The sequence below is a fragment of the Dendrobium catenatum genome, unplaced genomic scaffold (assembly GCF_001605985.2).
Source record: "Dendrobium catenatum unplaced genomic scaffold, ASM160598v2 fragScaff_scaffold_1608, whole genome shotgun sequence".
NCBI classification, from domain to species: domain Eukaryota; kingdom Viridiplantae; phylum Streptophyta; class Magnoliopsida; order Asparagales; family Orchidaceae; genus Dendrobium; species Dendrobium catenatum.
The window spans coordinates 3,059,584-3,082,354 of NW_021320070.1; the positions used below are offsets into that span (position 1 = coordinate 3,059,584).

Sequence of the window (22,771 nt, forward strand, 5' to 3'; positions counted from 1 at the left end):
AGTTTTCAAATGAGAACTCAAACTCTCACAAAAACAAGCCGGTTTTTATTAGACTTTTGCTTGTGAGAGATGAACTTAGTTTAGGATAATTCTTTTAATAATAATCCTTTAAATAAGTATCATATCATTACATAACATTACATGACAATGGAGGCATTATATTATTTTATTATTCTAACGCTATAATACCACATAATTATATAATAATCAATCAAATTTTTAGCACATTTTTTTAAAAAAATTATCGCAGTGATTGTGCTGTACCGGTTTTCACGAGAAGACTATATAAAGATCATTATAGTTCAAGGGGCTACACAAATAAAAATTATTTGCTATTTTTTAACAAATATCAATTAAATTTATTTTAAAGAAATAAAAAAGAGGTGAGCACATGACAGTATAAATTAGCAAAATTAGTATAAGTTTCTGGGTAAGAAAAAAAAAAGCCAAGAGTTGGTGAAGGTTCATAACACAAGCCCAAGCTAATTTTTATAAAAAGAGCTTGTTGAAATTATTATATTTTTGCATTGTTCATTTTTTTTATTTGCATTGCTTATATTTTTATTCACAATCAATCTTGTTATCAAGAAATTATTCTGTGCGAATACCAAATGGAGAGAATCGTCCGGATTTGCTGCGCTTTTACTGTCCTTTTATTACGTTTTTGCAAAAAGACATCAAATATTTAATATTTACTAAATAATTGAATATTTGTTGCCTTTTTGCAAAAGCGCAACAAATATTCAATTATTTAGTAAATATCAAATATTTGCTGCCTTTCTGCAAAAGGAACAAATATTCAATTATTTAGTAAATATCAAATATTTGCTGTCCATTTGCAAATCCGGACAGTTCTCTCTGTCACAGAATAATTAGTCCTTGTTATCACGTACTTCGCAAATATTCATAATTTTTTATGACTCAAACACTCTTCATCAAACCCAAACGCTTGGATGAATAGAGAAAATATTTTTAAAAATTAACAAGAAATATTTAAAACAACTCAATTCAACCCACTTTTGAATTGTGTCGTCCTTTCAAGACATGAAAACAAAAAAACTGCAGAATAACTTACATGAATTAAGTCACTACCACAACATATCTGTCTTCCCACTCATCCTTCACTGCTACCTGAAAAAGAATTCACCGACTAAAATTAACAAAAAAAAAGAACACAAGACTTATATATATATATTATTTATTATTATTATTATTATTTTACGATGGCTTACTGTTCTTTCCAAATTCTGCCAGTGACTCTGAGCTTTAGTTCTTTCCTATCACCACCAGAGAAGAACAAAGCCATGTTCCTTTGAATGATGAGGCCGTCGTAGCTGTCGCGAACCTTCTTGTGGCTGTCTCTGATGCTCCGCGGCACTCCTTGCCAGATCATTTTCCGGCCATTCGCCCCAACCTCAAGGCTGTAGCTATAGTTCTTGGCATCAGAGTCATCTCCCATGAAGCGAAGGAAAGCTATGTAGACTGGCGCCATTGACAACTGAAATGCTTCGAAGTGCAGGCAGAAATATTGCCCAAAGCAACTGAAAACCTAGAAAGTTCTATAATTATCAATAAACTGCGATGGATTAGTGAAGAACATAATAAAAATCCAACTCTGATACAAAGACCTCTTGTTAATGTAGCATTTCAACTGGAATTAATGGCTATCCTTTCATTGGGAAAGGTTAGTCAAGATTGTATGTGGGAAGTTAAAAGTAATAGTTATTGAAGGAGACAATTACAATGCAATCAAATTTCTTTAAAGATCTTTTGAAGGGTCCAAAGCTAGGTTCAAGCATGTGGGATAGTCACTTTTCGTTTCGAAAGAATTTTGATCAAGTTATTTTCAGTTTTTTTCTAATAGAAATTGTAATAAGTTCGATGATTTAGTGTTAAATTTGTTTTATTTAGTAATTTTATTTGGGATGACATTACTAGTATTGGCATTCCTTCTTCGTGTTTATCTTTGTTAAAGGAGGAATGTGATGTGTTGGATTTTCTTCATTAGGTTGTAATTTCTTTTCTTTAATGCTATGGGCATTTTAATCAAAAAAAAAAAAAAAATTTGTAGGGGGTATAAGGGATTGATGCATAACTCTAACTTCAGATGTTCATATAATGCTAAAGACAGCTTAGCTAGAACCGCATGAACTGAAGTCTATTCCATGCAAATGCCATGTCCTTCAACTTTCCTTCCGCCCCACAAACAAATTTACAAACCAAAGCAATCCACAAACACCAATATTTGCAATGAACATGAAAGATAATGGTGAATAGCAATTAAAGCAACCCTTTTTAGCAATAAGTGGATATGTTTTCTGGCTAGTAGGTAAGGTGGAAGCATAAAATACTTTATGATGATTTAGGGTTCATGTTGACACCTACTTATAGGAGGCTTCATTAGACCGTGAAATCCAAGTTTGCATGTTTTCTTCTCAATGTTCAAGAGATAGGAGCTTGCGTATTAACAAAAATCAGGACCAGAGCGCATTATGTAAATCGGAACATTAAGTAAGTCTTTGAATTCTGAAATCTAAGGGAACAAATTGCAATGCATTTCAATGGCAGCTAATGTCATAAACAATTGACTCGCAGATTTGAGGGTAAAATATTTACAACCAATTTGATTACCAAAGTTGACAAAACTACTAAGGAAAAATAGACTCATTAATCATGAAGATGCATTCGAACTGGAAACGTATTTTCTTAACTCACCGTACTTTGGCTACTAGTTAATGTTAACCTCAGATATTTCAGCCTTTCCAATGCTTCGGTTTATCTAGCAATTTGAAGACTTGTTTAAGTAGAATAATAAATACAGCAATAATAATAACATCAAGTCTTTATACCACTACATGAGGTCAGCTACATGCATCCTTTTTCTCCATTATGTTCTATTAAAAGTCAAATTATTATTTAAATCTAATAAAGAAATGTCATTTCTAATATTTTATAACGAAGTATTTTTAGGTCTATCTCTACCTTTCTTCACATAAGCCAATCTAATACATCTATTCTCCTAACCGAGTCATCGGAAGGCCACTGTTTTATGTGACAAAACCATCTAAGGCGACTCTCTCTAATTTATCTTCAACTGGAGTCTGGAGCAACTCCAAAATTTTCACATATATGCTCATTTCGCATCCTTTCTCTAAGAGTAAAGCACTCATCCACCTCAGCATCCTCATCTTTGCAACACAAAACTTAATAAAAATTAGTTTAATAGTTTGTGTTTACGTGATAAACTCAGTGAAAAATCACAATTTTAACATAATAGTTATATATAAAAAATAGAATGAATCATATGCATTTTTTCTTTCTTTCCAATTAACATATATATAAATATATCAATGGATATGATATAATTCTTTATTATATATCTGTCAAATAACGTATTGCTTTTTCAATTAATATTCATCCATTTTTCATTTTCTCATTTATTCTTATTCCCTTTCTCATTTAGTATAGAGCGTTGTCTAAAATTTGTATCAATGAAGGTACAACAATTTTCATTTACATTTAATGAGTACGAGTATGTTGTGTCTCCCGTCAATATCATAAGGGGATGAGCTCCTATAATTTGTGTGCATGCACCTTTTTCCTTTTTAATTTACTTTTCATTTCATATTAGCAATTATTTGTTATATAAATCTATAAAAATATTTTTCTCTCGTACATATATTATAGTATGAACTTCAGTTATTCAGTCATTCTCAAATTTATTGTACATTAACTATTTAGCTAAAACAAATATTTGAACATGATATAACATCAACAATACATATAACATAAAAACATAACCTTACTATGACTAACATAATTATCCATATTATGCCTCTTAATTACTTTTGTTAATATCTTAAACATTCAGTCAACATAATACTATGACATGAAATACTTGAAATAAATAATATAAAATATTTGTAATTACCCACTTGGTCACTTTTGTGCTTCAAGTTCCTTCCAATCTCAAGCCTGATATAGATTTCCAATACTCGTTTTAGTATGAAGACCTTACACCCGACTCCATATAAATAATGCCTCCAAATTTTAAGCTAAAAAATCACAACTGCTAATTTCAAATCATTTGTGGGATAATTTATTTCATGAAATTTTAGCTTCCTTGAAGCATATGTCACTACCTTATCATATTGCATTAATACAAAGACCCCTCAACGAAGCATCACAGAAAATTTGAAATCCCTCTGTGCTTGACGTAATTGTTAATATGAGAGCAGTCATTAAAAAACTCTTCAGCTCCTGAAAAGCTCCTTCACACTGATTATTATATTCAAATTTTACTGCCTTTTAAATCAATATGGATAACATCATTGCAATCTCAGAGAATCCTTCCACAAATTTCTTATAATAACCAGCAAGACCCAGAAAATTCCTTACTTTTGAAACTATAATCGGCCTTGGCCATTCTGCAATAGCCTGAATTTTATTATGATTAACAGACATGTCATCACCACTAATCACATGCCCAAGAAAATTAACATTATTCAACTAGAGTTCACATTATGAGAATTTAGGATACAGCTTATTCTCCTTAAGTGTTTGCAACACTGCATGCAGATGATTGAAATTGCTTTCTAAATCTCTTGAATAAGTGAAAATGTCATTGATAAATATGATCACAAATATGTCCAAAAAATATTTGAAAATTTTATTCATTATATCCATAAATACAGTTGAAGCATTCGTCACTCCAAATGGCAGCACCACAAATTCATAAATGACATCTTGTTCTGAATGCAATCTTAGCTATATCTTCTTCCTTAATGCGCAACTAATGATATCCAAAATGCAAATCAATCTTAGAGAAAATTGTAGCTCCCTCAAACTAATCAAATAAGTCATCAATTCTAAACAATGGGTACTTATTTTTAACATTTAGCTTATTTAATCCCATGTAATCAATGCACATTCTGAAACTCTTATTCTTCTTCTTTACAAATAACAATGGAGCTCCTCATGGCAAGGAACTTGGCCTAATAAATCTTTTATCTGACAATTCCTTTTAGTTTCTGCAATTTCTTAATTGTCATTCTGTATGATGCTTTTGTTACTAGTTCTAAACTCGGGAATAAATCGATAGTGAACTATCTCTCTCTTTCTGGGGGCTAATTCTAGAAAATCATGTAGGAACATTTCTGAATATTCTTTCATTACAGGTATATATTTTAACTCTTTAACTTCATTAATTGTATCTCTTACTTGAGCAAAATAAATCCTGATATCCCTTAGATAGCAATTTACAAGCATTCATATAAGTAATTACCATTGAAGATATTCTTCTATCTTCATAAAATTTACATTATTTTTTACTCGATAATTTAAATTTTACTATCTTCATATTGCAATCTATGATCACAAAGTGATTTGACAGCCAATCCATTCTCAAAATCACATCAAATTCATGTAACAGTAATATATTCAGAATTGCTTTAAATCTCCTCATTTATTACGAACTCAACTTGACAAAAACTATTAACATTCATTTTGGACTCATTTGGCATTAATATTTCTAAAATTGTGGGTACTTCATGAACATTCAATCCAACTATTTTTATAAATTCTTCTGAAATGGAGTGTGAAGCCATATCAAAGAGCATTTGCACTGGCATTCCTTGAATTTTTATCATACATGTAATTACTTTAGGTGAGTCCTTAAAATCATGCTGAGATAATACATATACTCTATGTTGAGTATTTGGTCGACTTTGACTTATCCCTAGAATGAAAGTAACTGATTCTATCATCCTTAGTCTGCCAACAATTCTCTAAGAAGGCAGCATTCATTCTTGATTCCCCTGATGGTCTTTACCCTAGATTAGGGTTGTTCTTAGCTATGTGTCTAGGTTGATGACACCAAAAGCATGTATTTGTTCCAGAAAGATATTATCCTTTATGTTGCTTTCCACACTTACTGCAATTATTCAAATTCATCGGACTATCACGGCTATTGAATTTTGTCTTCTTCTAATTAGACTTCCCAGATAGTGAAATGGATCTACTGTGAGAATCTTCGGAAGCTCCCATAACCTCAACATTCTTTCTCTTCTGAAATGTACGCCTTCTTTGGGCATTTTGACAAAGGCTTCATCGGGGCGGCTTTCTTACTGTTTTTTAAAATTATTTTAGATAAAGTAACTTTTTAAAGTTATTGTAGAAAACTGTTTTCTAATACAAAATTTTTTAATGAAGTGAAAAAAAAGTGGTTAAATGAAAATTGTGATTGCGGTCTGAAAAGCAAAGATGTAAAAAAGCTATCCCAAACAAAGCCTAAATCAGCTTAATCACAATAATCCAGTTAATTTTGGTGATCAAGCAATCATGCATTGACCAAGCTCTTCGAAAAAGATCTCATAAGCATTCAACTCCACTCCCGCACTAACTGCCTGCTATAGAATTGCTATTACTAATAAATTTGATAAATAGCCATCTGCTGTGAGGTACCAACTAACAAATATTACTAATTTATTAGCATAAGTAGCAACCAAACAATTCTATTATTAGCTAACTCAGTGGCCACTGCAGCAAAAGTAAATCTAATTAGAAAGTTTAATTATACTTGTTGGTAACTTATTGTTAGTAGCTACTAATACATGTGCTATAGCTATTTAACTGTATGGAGAAAACAATGCCCAAGTCACACCAATAAGATCAAACTGAAAGAAAATAGAGTTGACAATGGAAATCTCAAAGGCTCATTAAATCACATGTCAAATTTTGTTAATAGAAACAAAATCGAGTACCATAAGAATATTTTGCGTTAGAAAAGTACCGTTAGCATCCAAGTTGCATTCTCAACCTCCTGTGGATTTGACTTGACATATCTATGGTTAAACGTACTTCCATTATGCATGTCAACCTTGTGATCATCTTTAAGATGGCCAACCAAGAAAGGAATGTCACCAACAAAGGTGCATTCAGAACCCGCATAAGGGCAATTATATGGCCTAAACGGACATTGTGATTCATGTTTCATCTTGCAATAATAGGGATATATACCCATGCAGCCATAACCCTGGTATTTGCAAGGGAGTTCAAGAGAAGCCGCCACTTTCTCCAAAGCAAGACATCTTATATTGCCAAGCTCATGCCTGCAAGTTGGGCACCGGTTATGTACTCTAGGCTTGCAGCCAGAACATAGTGTATGGCCGTTAGAACACTGCAAAATCATATTATAGAAATCATATAAGGCTTCAAATACAAGGTAACTTAATGAAGTAGAATGGCAAGCGTTAGAAGGATAGATTCAAATGCACATTTACCAACAAAAAAAAAGCAAGGAAATAATTACTACCATTAGAAATGAATATGGCACTATTTATAGTAGTAAGAATTTGAACTATATATTAATATTATATTTCCTCATTATTCTTTATATTTGTCCATATTATATTTTTTTTTCCTTTATTGTTCTCTTCTCTTGCCTACTCAAGTGGATGTGTGGCTTTACTCTTAGAGACAGGATACGAAATGAGCATATACATAAAAAGGTTGGAATAGCTCCATTGGAAGATAGATTAAGAGTTGCCCGTAGTTTAGATTTAGATTAGGTCTTACGACCCCATTTAGGAGTTGCGTGTAATTTAGACTTAGGTTAGGTCTTACAACCCCGTTTAAGAGTTGCTTGTCATGTAGATTTAGGTTAAGTCTCACGGCACCATTTAGGAGTTACTTGTAATTTAAATTTGGGTCAGGGCATACGGCTTTCATTGAAAATAGCTCGTATAGCGAGTCTTACGGCTTCATTTAGAAGTAGCCCATGTAGTGTTTGGTTGGTAGGACTTATTGCTTCCTTTTGGAAGAGGCCTGTGGGTTTAAAAGGTTTAGAGTTTTTCACATAGAAGCTTCCCTAACATGCGGGTCTTACAGCTTCGCTTAGAATTGTTCTGTTGGTTGGGTCTTACAACCTAAACCTATAAGCTAGGCGACCCAAGTATGTTTGGTTTATAGGACTTACTGCTTCCCTTTGGAAGTCACCAATGGATTTGATTACTCCCCTAAGGGAGTATTTGTTGCTCCTCATGGGAGGTTGTGTCATTGTGTGCATTAATTTAACTGAGATTTATCCTATTTAGCTAGTTGTTGCCTATTAGGTTGGCATTAGAGTTGTTACACACCCTACCACCCGACACTAGTGCCTTTTACCCTAGATTTCAGTAGTTTACTGTGGTTTTACTTATAGTAGTGCTCGTAGCTTTCTTACTTCAGTAGTCTATCTTTTACTTAAGTAGAGTTATTTGTTCAGTACTCTCTCCTTTACTTTCAGTATCAGTTTTACTTTAGTACATGTTTGTTTTAGTACCAGCTATGTTCCTACTGGTACTAGTTTTGTTCTTTCAATACATGTTTTACCGGTACCAATTTTACTAGCATTAGTTTTGTTTTACCAGTACTAGTTTTATTTTTACCAGTACATTTCACTTTAGTACATCGTACTAATGCTTTGTTTGTTTACAAGCAAGTATGTTGAGGCTAGTAAATTGCAGCTTGCAACTAAAGGGTTTATCAGGAGTTGGGGCTTAGAGAGCTACTTGTTATAGAGCTGGAGGGGATTAGTTTTAGGATTTTTAGAGCTTTTCTTTCTGCTTTATGCTTTGGTTAGCTTATTTTAGGAGTTTAGGTTTTAGTGTGAGTTGTATGGTGTCTAATAGCGTGAAGTCATGAACATTATTCTTTATTTTATTTAATGCATTTTATTTAATTTTAAATTAGCTGCATTTATTAATAAATTAGGTTAATTAATTAAAATTTAATTTAATTTAATTTAATTTAAGGATTTAAATTTTCTTTAAATTAACTACTCAGCTCCTTAATTGATTTTAAATGTATTTTAAAATTATTTAATTATTTTAATTATATTATTAACTAAAAGAGAAGCATAATACTAAGTTAAGTGTGGCAGAGATGAGGATGCTCAGGTGGATGAGTGGCTTTACCCATAGAGATATGATACGAAATGAGCATATACATGAAAAGGTTGGAGTAGCTCCAATAGAAGATAAGATTAGAGAGAGTCGCCTTAGATGGTGTTAAGAAAGGTAGGGGTAGACCTAAAAAGACTTGGTTAGAAAATATTAGGAATGACCTTTCTTTATTAGATTTAAACAAGAATTTGACCTTTAATAGGACACAATGGAGAAAAAGGATTCATGTAGCTGACCCCACGTAGTGGGATAAAGGCTTGATGTTGTTGTTGTATTATTAATTAAATTAAATTTAATTGCTCAATAAATTTAATTCATTTAAAGGATTTAAATTGATTAATTAAAAGATGTTCTCATGATTATTTCAATTAAAGTAAAAGTTTTAATTAAAAATTTTCACTAAAGTTCTGATTTTAATTAATTGTTCAAATTAGACTTAAATTAATTAAATTATAGTTCAAAATAATTATTAAAATTTTAAAGGTATAATTTTATTTAAATTTTAGATTTTAATTAACTTTTAAAATTCCAATTTATTCAATTCATTGAATTTTAGTTTAGATTTGGATTTTAATTTTACTTTTTAAATTGCTCATTTAATTAATATTATAATTAATCAATATAATGGTTTTCCAATTTTTTCCAAAAATCTGAACAAGTCTAGTACAGCAATTTCAATTAATTAAATGCTTTTCCAATTTTTGGGAAAACTTCGTGAACAACAGATTTTTTTTTTTATCAATGGATTTTACATCATCCATTACATTGAACAACAGACTTGACGAGAGATAAGTTGCCAAAGAGGATGACAATAATAAATTGATTAAATTCTATGCTGTAATGCTACTGAACCAACTTTGATTGTTTCTTATCATGAGAGCCAAGTTGGCATTTCTTTATAGGTTGTGGTTCATTTAAAAAGTTTTTTTACAGTTGTCCTGAATTAAATTAACAGTTTGCTTGGCTGTTCTCTTCATTTTGAAACAATTTACGTGAAGCTAAGAAGTAGATCTTATAGAGTTCCTGAGCTCATGTATTATGTAATTCAAGCAACTGAAGCTAAAAGTTCAACTTCATAAATATTAATAAAGCACTACCAAACAACTCAATAATGACTTCCCCAGCTATGACTTCGGAAGTATGAAGTGACACTTCATCGGCTTACAAGCAACCATGGAGGCCCTTACTAAGATAGGTTCAGCACAAATCTGTGATTTTCTTTAATTCAGTATCCATTTAAGCAGCGCAAAGAACATTAACAAAGTTTTCAACATGAAAGACCACATATAGCAGGATCAAGTTTATTTAATATTTAAAAGAACTACTAATGCTTTAGTAAAATGCTTGCAGAAAAACAAAACCGACAACAAAAATTCATGTAAACCCAATGATTCATTCTCTAAAAAACAATAAAAACACAGAAGATAGGCCCCAATATCCGCAGTCCCTTCTTCAAGATTAAAGTAATTAAGGATTCCGATTTTTATTTTATTTTTTGTCATTCTAATATTTCTCCAAATAAACAGATAAAGCAGAAAAGTATCTATAATTCTGCAGAAAAAGTTTGCAAAATCAGAGATATTTGAAATTAATGCATTAAATAAGCATTCTTGAGCCATTCCCATGCATCATTTCTACAGTAAAAAATACAGGCAAATCCAAGGTAATTTAGAATGAGATCTTAATTTTAAGTGATGTCAACAAGTTTCCGGGTTCAAATTAAAAATTATAGCATTAGCTTGAAAGTTAAGAAGTACCTTGGTTAGAAATCATGATTGAGGATGTTTAACAACGATAAATGTTGGAAACATGTGAGAGAGAAAATTATGTAATTAAACCTTCAATATAAAGCAAAGTATCCTACATTGAACTTCATGACCAAAGCATCTCTTTACAACAAAATATCCAATTTTCCTCCAAAGGAAATCAATTTTCTGAAGTCCGCTGGAGTGTTTCACTAAAATCACATTAGTCATTCCAATACAGATACTTAAAATTAATGATATTAAAAAAATAATGCATAACAGAAACTGTGCCTATGGACATTGCATACCAGTATAGATAAAATTCAGCAACGAACTAATATGCAAATCTTAGTCAAAGAATGGTAAATATACCAGTAAAAAGAAGAGAAACATCATAATAGTGGCAAACCTGATGTATAGGGGGATACATAGCATTCAAGCATACTGGGCATTCTAGCAGTTCGCGTACATTGCTAACAACAGATGTATTGGGCTTTGGTTGGAATGGTGTTGGATCATTCCCATGTTCACCCAAATCCATCATGGATTCACCTTTAGGTGGATCAATTATCTCAACATCATCCACCATACTATCAAAGTAACTGCTGCCAGCTGCCATGACTTTAATTGTCCACCCAGCCTGACCAAATGGAAATTAAAAAAAAATTAAATAATATTAAATTATAGATACCTCCAGTATTTTTTTCATTAGTGAACACTTTCGTTATCATAATTAAGTTTTATATACTTAAAAATTCAACAAAAGCAAGAACTAGCAAATTGTAAGCCATATTTCAGTAAGGATCCTCATATGACTACGTTCACCAAATCTATATAACCATATATTAAGGAAAAGAATATTCACTAGTTACAGGCATAAAATTTACACCGAAAGGATTGTTTGCTTCATTTTTTAGCCTGGCTTGATTGGACATAAGCAGCTTGATTGGACATAAGCACACCAATATCACCAAATTGGCAAATTCCATTGGCAAGTCAGGTTAAGCCACGTAGGAACTAACTTGACTTTTCCCAACGTAGAAAAGTGCTCTAGGTCTCAATTAAAAGATTTAGGTTTAGTTTGGGATAACTTTTTTATTGCTTTGTAAAGTTGATTTTTAGTGCAAATATTTCTTTAAAAAAGGGGAAAAAAGGTGGTCTAAAGTTCTCCCAAACAAAACCTTAATAATGCTTAGGCGTTCTCTCTCTCAATGTATATTAATAAATTAAGGAATAAAATAATTTGAGAGAACTTACATGATTAATTAAACGATAATAAATATACTACATATTTGACAAGACATACAATCTAAGCTAAGCATTTTAAAATAAAAGGACGCTCAATAACTAATAGATAAAGATAAGTTTATATTTGGCTTGAGCAGACAGCAGCTCAGGCTCATGACACATGCGAAAAGAAATATAAGTTTATATTTGGCATCAAAAATAGTTACAAATACAATTTAAATTTTGAAATTGGATAGGATTAAAAATAATACAAATTAATCAAATGACTTAGAACTAAATGATGGTCAATTCACGGGCCTTAACATAAATTACTCCAAGAAATAAAGACCACCTTCATATACTATAAATGAAGCCACTTAAAAGTCTATCCTCAAGATAGTAACCCAAAATTTTTCTCTCTAATTTTGCTCAATAGTGTGAACATCAATAAAACAACTAAGAAAAAATAATAAAAGACAACATTCAAATTAATTCGCCGATCCTCATGTAACAACTGAAATGATAATTAATGTCAATTATTTATATTTTGTGGTCGTATTGGAACATTTTATTTCCAGTTAGTTAATATTAAATGACAGCAACAACGGACAAAAAGGCTATTCTACTTATAATGGAACATTTTATTTATAGTCGGTGTTGAATAACAGTAGCAATAATGTAGGAGTCAATTTAGTTTGCAAACATTTTGAGGAAAATAAAATCTTTATAGAAAAACATAATTGATTTGGTTTTTTCACATCATAAAACTGCAGCTATTGAAATGTCAATCCAAGTTATGATAGCTACCGTATACATATCAAAAAATATTAATGGATAAAACAAACGAGAGGAAAAAATAAGGTTAGATTTGTTGATGATCATATTAGATAGCACAGAAATCATTAATACTGTGGCATGAAATTAAAAAAAAAAAACAATATGGAGCATATATTATGCTTGCATTTAGACTGCATAATGACATGTTTTGAAATAATAATGAACAAGCATAGCCTTAAAAATAATATTATTTACAAACAAAATTCAAATGTGGGACTGGTTGGAATATTTTGGCTCAAAATTATATGTGAAAATATAACAGACCCTTCTAGCAATAAGGATTGAACCCAAAGAGCAGTATAAAAGAGATAAAATGCTAATTCTCTCAAGTGTATTGAACTGCAGAAAATTGGTTGAACTCCTTAGACAGAGAAGGGTGAGTCAAATAGAGTTTAGAGAAAATTCCGTGAGATAAAAGGAAAATTCCAAAGAGAATCTTAGTCTACGAAAAGAGTTTGATGGGATGACATTACAAAAAGCGCAAAATTGCACAATGCCTATGCTGGACTAGTGACCCCATATCAATGAGAAAAAAGTCCGACAGTATAGAATTGGTTATATAATATGATTATATAGAAAATACATGATTTGGACTACGTGAGGCTAGTTGTGCACCGATCAAGTTAGGCTTATAGGCGATTCCCAGTTGGGAAATTCAAACAAATCAAGGACTAGGAGTATGCACACTTAGCAAGTTTTTCTGATAACCAACCCTAATTATTTTGCGAGTACTCAGGGCAAATAGCCTTAGCAAATAGACAAATTTATTAGTCCTCCATAAGGGCTGTCAAAAAAGCTTGTTGTTCATAAATAGCTCGTGTTTGACACTTAGCACGCTCTTTGATGTTAGGCTCATTTATAGGCCTAGTCCTCAGACAAGCTTAGTAACTCAATGTTTGGTGGCGAGTAAGCAACTAAGCATGAAGACTTTGTCAAGTAAATAAGATTTGTCTTTGAGCAACTCAAGGTTTTAGGAAACTTAAAGCTTGGTGAGTTATAAGTTGTAGATGGTCACGTTGGTTCACAACTGATAACTTCTTGAACCCGATTTAAGCTCTCTCAATAACTTACTTGACCTAACACAAGTAAATATGGTGTACACCAGTTTCCTAGTTCTTTTGTCCCTTCTGATAAGCCAAGAATGATAGTATAATTAAAGTTTCTATAAATCCAATTCAACCTAAAAGACTTAGGCTTGATCTATAGTGTTGGCTCTACAGAGTTAACAGGTATTTGGCACTTGGTCAACAAAGCAGCAATAGTCTCTATAAATGTGAGGCTCATGACTCATTTGAAAGACTTTATGCTTTGCTTCAATCATTATTCTTGCTTCAAAGGAACTATTTTCCACTGTAACGATGACGAAGTTTGAATATCATTCAAGCTTTATTATTGTTAATGAGATCATGAGGAAATACAAGGACATTGTGATGTGCAGAGCTTCAATCTGCTGAAGGATTTGCATCAGTGGAGACGCCTCTACTAAAGAAAGTGAATATCAACTTCGAACTGCGTTGGTAGAAGTTGGGTCCTCCCACCAAGCAAGATGACTATTGAAAAGCCAATACATCTGAGGGATTTATAGCTTAAACGAAAAAGTTTCTATTGAAAGAGTGGAATCATTGATCACAGTCCTTGAAGGAGCACTAGAAAACAAGGTAGCAATATAGGTTAGAACCGGAACTGATGAGGACATCGGACAATATCGACGAGTCTATCAGCGTAGGAATCATAGATCGATGGCTACGATTCACAGCCATTATTTTTTATGTATTTATGTTTATTTACTAATTATGATTGTACCCTTTCTTTTGAGTTTGTTTGAGTTGTAGCCCAAGAGGCATTTGAGTCGTTATTATTTTATTTTCTAGGCCTATATATTGTTATCTCTTATATTGTAATGGAATGATGAATGATTACTAATGAAAATTCAGCTTTCTTGTTCTTGATCTTTTTGTGAGTTCTTGAAAGGAAAAACCCTAGAGAGGGCCACGCATCACCTGTTAGCCGCAGGTGGATTCCGGGACTCGCGGTTAGTACTCGTAGTATTCTCTTATCGTTTCTTCCTTTCCCCTACATCCGGCCTTTTCCTTTTCCCCACACCCCGCCGATCTTCTCCCCCACCGTCCCTATTCTCTTATTAGCTTGAACCCTCCCTATCCAAACTCCTGTTGGCCTCCCTTGGTCCAAAGTAAAGTGAAGTAAATATAGTGTAAATAATTTTCGTTCATTTTTTTAGTAAACCAAACTCGCCCAATTTTGAGCGAGAATCGTTTACGCCACAAGTAATCTTGCTTGACCACCGGACACCACCACCGCCACCCGCCATTTTTGGACTTTACACTACATTCAGTACTTAAAACCAAACAAAAAAAATCATTCACCTGCATTTACTTTACATTCATCCAAATAACTTCAAAGTATTCATTTTACACTGCATTTTTTTACACTGCATTCCTTTTTTAGTCAACCAAACAGCCCCTTAGTTAATCTTTAACATTCCACAAGGTTATGAGGAGATGACTCTCGCAATGCTTGGGCCTACTTCAGTAAAAGGCGAGGGCGAGTTCCCAAAAGTCATTCAACCAAAGGGTGAATAAGCCAAGGGTGCAAAAGAGCCAACAAGGAGCAGCTTGCTTACTGAAGATGTTGAAGTCGTTAGTTGAATTAACCATGCTAGCGATGCTTTGGAGTTAAGCTAATAACGACTTCTACAATCGCTGCATCTTTTGATAAGGAAGAAGGTCAAGCTCCAATGAGAAGTTAGGATATTTTAAGGGAACTTTCCCACAATAAATTCACCTAGGGGTCAAGGATGAAGATCCCTAATAATATGTTTGAGGAGCTAATTTCCGAATTTGAGTCTTTGAAGAAGCTGGCAAGAAATTTTAAAGTCAAAATGGAGGCTAACAATGCTAAAATGACAGGAAAATGAAATTCACAAGCTTTGAAGTCTCCAATTCAGTTGACAGGGAGCGTCTCAATTAAATATAAGTCATGCATAACGAGCAAGCTCGTTGCCTTGTCGAGCAACCCAACAGAATCACCAAAAGCCTTTGTCAAAAGATCAATGAGTTGTGGATGAAATTAATCTTAACGAAAAGTTTTCATAAACTTCTCAAATTAGTCAATTTGCAACGGGTGAGAAGTTCATTAAGCACCAGTTAATTTTAAGAAGCGATCATGCTGTGAGATAGCCCTAGAAACAAGGTTTCACTACCTGTATGGAGGAGCTTCAACATTGATGTATGATAAGATCAGAATTATTCTACTCTTGCAATATATCCTCACAGAAGCTAATTTTGTGCTTTTTTACTTGATGCACCTTGTTAAGAGAGGAATTATAATAAAATTTTGAGATAAAAGTTTCCTTTTTTATTTTCTTTTATTTGAACTTGATGTAATGAATCTTTAAATTAAATAAAAAATCTTTTTTTTTCTAAGAAATTACTTGTATTTATAATACTACCTTTATATCTTACTTTTTTATTATATGCATGTACTTAACCTCATTATTTGTGAAGTTACACTTATTTATGCACTTGTCTTTGAAAAAAAGTCAATAATTTGAAATCGATCCTCCAACTAAAAGTTGTAGCTTTATTATTAAGTCAGAAGCCATACAGAGATTTTGAAGTCATCTCTGATGGTGGCATCAGCCTTCGCTTGTGAAGTCGGCCATCATTGTGAAATCAGTATTTGACCATAACATCAATGTTTGACTGAATCAAAAGTGTTTTGTCGTTTCAACTTCATGAATGGATATGTAGTGATTGTAAAATCTTTACCCAAAGATTTGGCAGTCACATCAATGACTGTGATGAGAGTCTTAATGAAATTAACATGCTAATATGACATATGGCAGTTGGGGTCTTCTATGTTCTTTGCCTATAAATACATTTTTTTTCCATTATTTATGTTTTTATGCTTTATTTATGCATTTGCAACCTTGCCACCTCACTCTATGTGCTTCCTTGCACTTTGCCTTCTCCTACTCCCTTTGTTCTTCTTCACTAAAAGTTCTTGCTTCAATGATAGCTGGCTTGGTTATATCAGCCCTAAATGCTTTGCAAATCACAGTGGATATTTATTTCTTCCATCAAGGAGAAGAATGATAAACTTCTATGGCTAGCATTGTGACTTCGAGAGTGCTTCACAATAAGGGCGCATGAGATTCCCCAACTTACTTTCTAACGCATAGTTGTGTTTTATCGAGATCATTTCAAACTTGACTTGCAACTACTGTTCTTTCTTGAAGTTTCCAAGATCATGAACTTCTTCAGCCTATTCCAAGCTCAAGCGAATTTGAACCCAACTCAACTAGAAGCAACATCCACCTCTTCTAATCAGAGACATTTGAGCAAATGTCTACTTCCATTGATGCTTCAGCCATAGCTCCTACAATAATCGATCAACCAATTGCTATTATGAGTATCATCTATGTTGGGGCATGCTCGTTCTTATTTTACTCAAATAGCACCTTATCAATTTTTCGTCCAAGCTCAAAAAGGAAAAATTCTTTATGTTTGTATGCACAGGCAAGTTCTTAAATGAGCTAAAAAGGTGGTGATAGCTCTCCATATCATGAATGTGAAATGCGTGATAGACACGACAAGCCACAAGCATTGTGTGTATTGGCAAAAGTTCACAACAATAACCCTTCGTGAATGCATCTATGATCTCCACCAGCGACACTTGTAGTGTACTAAATCGAACACCTAGACTTTAAAGGCAACCTCCTCAATTTTTTAGCAGACAGTTAAGGCCCCTTTTCATTTCTTGTGGTGAAACCCCTACGTTGTTGTTGTTTTGTTGTTATTAGAGATGTTGGGACTTCTAAATAAACTTATCTAGATTGTTGTGTGATTTTTCCTTTATGATATCAGGAGTATAGTCACAAATCCCCAAAGAATCTAAAACAATGCAGTATGGAGATCAAAGTCGCATGTACTCCTTCGCATTAATGTGAATATTGTCCGATTCAATCAACTTCTATGATTGCTACAAACCAGAAAGGTAGCGTAAAGGACCTTCTCGAAGGCACTGTGTGTGAGAGTTATTCGGGCAATAAAAGATCTGTGGGCTCCGAAAATTCCCATTTTATGATGTGTGTGAATGATCCCGGCCTCTCCGCGCCATCCGTATATTTTTCTTTTGAGTGTATGTGTGACGATGATGGCAGAGAGTTTTAACAAGATTAGGTTTCGGGGGAATTTTCAGAAGGCAGATTGTGTTTTAGATAAGACACTACCCAGAGATTTCGTCCTCATTTTGTGAGGACATTTTGATCTTAGTTCTGGTATCCTATAGGCGCAAGCCCCTATAGTTAATTACCCCTCCCGATAATATGAGAGAACTTTCGATTAAGGCTAGTCGTTAAAGAGATTACATAGGTTATGAATCTATCGTATAATAGCAATAGTTTTAGGGTTTTGAATTTGATTTTATAAAAGGGCTGCAGCAATTTAATTTCAAGAGGAATGTGAAAGAGCAAATTCCACACACCAAATCTTGTTCCCAATTCATATTTTTATAGCAAGTCATTAGCTCATAATGAGCTACTTCTCCACTAGATATTAATGAGCTTGGCACAACTAAAGATTCAACAACTAAAACTCAAAACCGAAAATAGCCAAGGCTCCATAGAATTGTGTTGACCCCCCCTTGGCCTACATCAATATTTGACCCGCGCAACATTCTCGTATCGTTGGATTTGGGACTTAGAGACGATTGGAGCACATGCGAATTATAGCATTTGACCCTGCGCAGCATTCTCAGACATTGGCATTTAGAAATTTATTGCACTTGTCGGAGCACATGCAGGGGCGTATTTAGTTTAAGGGATCATATTTAATACATAAGGGAGGCATTTTAAAATAATTAAATATGATCCATTTAACCAAGTGAATTTATTTAGAAAAATGCCAAGATTTCATTTAAGGACCTACGAACATCTTTTGTCCTCTTGCACACATTGTGAATTCGGTGACGTTAATGCTTTCTGGATTTCAATTATTGCATTTAGTTTGTTTTAACTCCTCTAAGTATCACTTAGCACGGCTCGTAGAGGGTGTTTGCTCAATCACCACTACTAGGTCGTGCTAGTAGAAGAATTATCTTGTTTGCTATAAATTCTCCTATTCTCCCTCGTAGGTGGATTGATTTGTTCGATACAAGCTCCTTATTCTTGCTCACAGGCTAGTTGTTATGGGCACTATAAATATCTTGCTCTTATTTACAAGTGAATGGTAACATGAACTAGAAGTTCCTCGCTTATATCCTAGATAGACTAGTTTATTTTGTAAGAGCTTCTCGTATGCCTGTAGCATAATATATAGAACACTACAAATTCTCTGACTTCCATTTACAGGTAAATTGTAGTGTGCAAATGAGGCTGAACGAGCCTTTTGTGTCATAAGGAGCGACGGTTTTGAGCATGGTTTGAGATCGTGGGGAAGGTTGTGGGATCGATCGTGGCTGACGTGGAATGAGCAGTTGAGTGACGTGGGTTGTGTGATTTACTGATGTTTGAGTTAGTGCGATAGTTAGAGGCTGGCTGATCGAGAGCTTGGGTCGAGTGATTATGTGAGCTGTTCGTTTAGGTTTGATGTAGTTACAGGTCAACAAGATCCAAAGTATTGGTCATCCAACATCTCTTGTTGAAAGCGAGTAATGAAACAATAGAGTGATTCATTTAGCTATGATTTCATGATCAATAGAACCTGTGAAAACTTTAGCAGACTATGGGCACTAATGAATTTGGTTGTGAATTCCCACTTGAAGTCAAAAAGGGGCTCGTTGAAGAAATAAAAAAGTATTACAATAGTGGTGTCTCCTTAATAATGGTGAAGAGGAGCCGACGTTATGTTTCAAAGCATCGCTAACAATGAGATAAGAAATTGATGACTCAAAACAAGTTGCATGGCCAATCAGATCTGACTTCCCTCTATAAGAATTTAGCATTAGCATCTTGAATTTTGGATGTGATTGAACTTGAACCTTCATTATTTGTACTAAAAAACATTCAAATGGCAAGCATGAGGCTTTGTTGATTAATGGGAAGAAGATCCTCTATTGTACTCTCCTCTGAGAAGTTGGGCTCACCCATAAAAAAACGTTGGAGCACTATCATTAAGGTTTGGCACACTTGATGCCTTGGAGAGATGGGTGATTCACGCTCTCGTGTGGGAATGGCAAAAATAACTTAAAGAAGTGCTTGAAGATTCCCTAGATCATCCTCGTGAAACTATCCTCCATGCCCTGCAACTGCTCGAAGGTGACAAAATTGTTAGGTTGCTTATTGCATAAAGACCTTTTCTTGTCTACAAGACAATCCATAATATAGTTCTTTATCATAACTATATTCACGACATCTTATGGGATGTTGGTTCTAATTTTGTCCATAGAATGATACAAAGACCCTACCAAATATAGGAAATAAGCCTAAAGAGCATAAGGGAAGCGAGTGGGAGACTAAATTTCAAATATCCTCTTATAATTAGAAAACATAAGATCCATTTGAACTCCTTCAATAGAGATGAACCAATCAAATAGGGTTACAGAGACACTTAAGAGAGATGGGGATGATTATGAGAGAATCTAAAAGAGATTCTAAGAGAGAGATCAGTGAGACAGAATTTTTCCCCGAAGTACAAGACCACATGATATCTAATTATGATCAATAGACACTTATTTATAGGTTAGGACCAAGGCCGAAGAGATAGAATAAACTACAAGATGTGATTATGGAAAAAATACATGACTTGAACTTAGTGTAATTAATTGTGTGGCGTACACGTCTGGATTATCGTTGGTGCTAGACTGCTAGTTGGGACCTTCGCATGAGTCTCAAATTGATAGCGAGCACCCTTAGTGAGTTATTCAGGCAAGAACACCAAGTCAAAGAGATAGCACTCAAGGCAAGTAATAGAGTTCCTTGGGAAAATGGTCTTAGCCAATAGGCAACTGTACGAGTCATTGAGAAAGTTCAGTAGCTCAAAATTAAGGAAGAAGTAAGAATTGATTCTTGGGCAACTTGACGAGAATTTGCTCTAACCAACTCAAGGCTTCAGGTGACTTCAGCTTGGAAAGTCCAAGTTGTGGATGGTTCATGCTGGTTCACAATCAATGATTTGTCAAACCGAATTTAGCAAGCAAACATAGGCGTTCAAGGCACAGCGGAGAAGTTCAAAACAAGAAAAAAAAAATAGAAAAATGTCAATTTAAAAAAAAATGAACACTCAATCTGGTAACACAATACAGCGAACTCAAAACTTTCATAAACGTGAATGCAAGTTTGCAACCATACATGACACGATCACAATTACAGCCAAGAAAATGTGCAGCTTCATGGTGATAGCATAGCTTAACAATGCGCAAATGCCACTGCTAACTCGAAACCACATTCCTAGAGAATCACAAAATAGCTACCAGCCAATAAGCAGATATGGTTGATTTATATATAATAACACGCTAAAAAACAATTAAAAGCAACCTAATCAAGCAACGCACAATCAAAAGAACCCAAATATGCCACATTGTCCCTAGATGTACCACATAATACAAAAACCACAAACCAAGCATAGACCATGCGTCCCTTTAAAATAGATCCAGGAAGGTAACGTAATGAAATTATCCCAGACTCTCTTAACCGTGAATACCCTAAAAAACTTGGCCAAAATCTAATCAGTTTCGCCTCAAATCAAGACAAACACCCCGCAAGAATTCGCAGATCAGAACAAACTGCGATACCCTTTCTCCGCCCATACCTCAGTCGAAGAATCGAAAACAGATTCAAAATCCCATAGGCGAGCGCTAGGAAGAGGAGCCCCGCTTCGGCTTCACCTTCGACGGAGGCCTAAACGGTGAAGAGAGAGAGGTTTGATTCGAATTGAAGCCATCCATAGGTAAAAATCCCTACTCGGGATTCAGACAGCTCGGAGAATGGAGCGGTGTGCTGTACCCTCATGTACTCTCCTAAAGGTAAATCGGTTCCGCTAGCTTAAGATCATCTCAAATAAGTGCAAGCCAGACATTTTGAAGAAAGGAGGCGGTAAAATAAGTTTGTTGCAGGCTAAGTGCACTTATTTAGATCGCACCCAAAACTTCACCCGTGGAATCATCGCGTGATTATTGGCTGCTGGAGCGTGACTGGGCCCGGCACAGCCAAAGCCAATAAAGTCAAGCCAGCGCTAGTTTTGTCATTAATGTAAGCAGATATCTGGTAGCTGTTAGAAAACATTTTATAATGGGGTTAGTTGGAGTTTAGTGTAGGCTAATGTGAGAACACGGCAGGTTTATATTTTAAGTGGAGCTAAGTAATTTGATTATCTATAGAGAGAGAAATATTTGAGATACTCAATTTTATTAGCAAATAATTGTATTATTAATAGATAGAGAGCTTAGAGAGAGAAGTGAGTTTGAGTAATGAGAGAAAAAAATAGGGCGCAGAGTATGCTCAAAATATTTGAGAGTGTCTAACATATATTAAATTGCTTTATTCATTCTAAGTTATTGTTGCGGGCTAGAGTATACGTAGCGATAGAGTTAGAATTTTTTATCTTTGTGCTATATAGATATCCAACACACAAATAGAGAATTCAGTATCACAATATTTTTTTATGTGGAAAACCTGATAAATGGGAAAAACTACGGGGCCACGCTCAGTTGAAATGATTACACTAGTGTTTGAATATATTACAAATGATTGATACGTCCTATTGATGATGTTAAGATTACAACAATCAACAATCGGGATAAAATCTAGTGACGAGTGGAGATCAAATGAAAATCTGACGACATTCAATGGTCAGACATAAATCTGATGTTAGTCGGTGGTCGGGTAGAAGTTTGGCGTCAGTTGGTGATCGGGCAGAAGTTCGTCGTTAGTCGTTGACCGGGATGAAGTACGGTGATAGTCGATGTCCGGGTTGAAGTCCGATGTCATTCGGTGATCGGGCAGAATTCTGTCGCCAGTCTATAATCAGGCAAAAAGTTTGCATGCTAACGTTAATGACCAGG

General features: G+C 34.1%; 1 protein-coding gene across 2 annotated transcripts; it reads right to left on the reverse strand.

Annotated features, from left to right (window-relative positions):
- Positions 1–938: 938 nt before the first annotated feature.
- On the reverse strand, positions 939–21,740 carry LOC110114503 (E3 ubiquitin-protein ligase DIS1). 2 transcript variants are annotated; one of them, XM_020847409.2, is made up of 5 exons: positions 21,520–21,738; positions 11,097–11,327; positions 6,791–7,177; positions 1,233–1,549; positions 939–1,131 (listed from the first exon to the last, which is right to left on the reverse strand). In XM_020847409.2, exons 2-5 carry the CDS (start codon positions 11,304–11,306, stop codon positions 1,128–1,130), a joined length of 918 nt encoding a protein of 305 aa, XP_020703068.1. In that variant the 5' UTR covers positions 11,307–11,327; positions 21,520–21,738; the 3' UTR covers positions 939–1,127. The 2 variants fall into 2 exon arrangements, with proteins under 2 accessions (XP_020703068.1, XP_020703069.1); XM_020847410.2 differs by lacking the exon at positions 939–1,131 and having other exon boundaries at positions 1,229–1,549; positions 21,520–21,740.
- Positions 21,741–22,771: the final 1,031 nt, after the last annotated feature.

Coding starts and splice junctions, on each gene's coding strand:
- LOC110114503 (XM_020847409.2), bottom strand. CDS start 11,306: ATGGCAGCTGGCAGCAGTTACTTTGATAGTATGGTGGATGATGTTGAG. Junction 7,178..11,096: donor TGTATCCCCCTATACATCAG/GTTTGCCACTAT, acceptor ATGATTTTGCAG/TGTTCTAACGGCCATACACT. Junction 1,550..6,790: donor ATGCAACTTGGATGCTAACG/GTACTTTTCTAA, acceptor AGAACTTTCTAG/GTTTTCAGTTGCTTTGGGCA.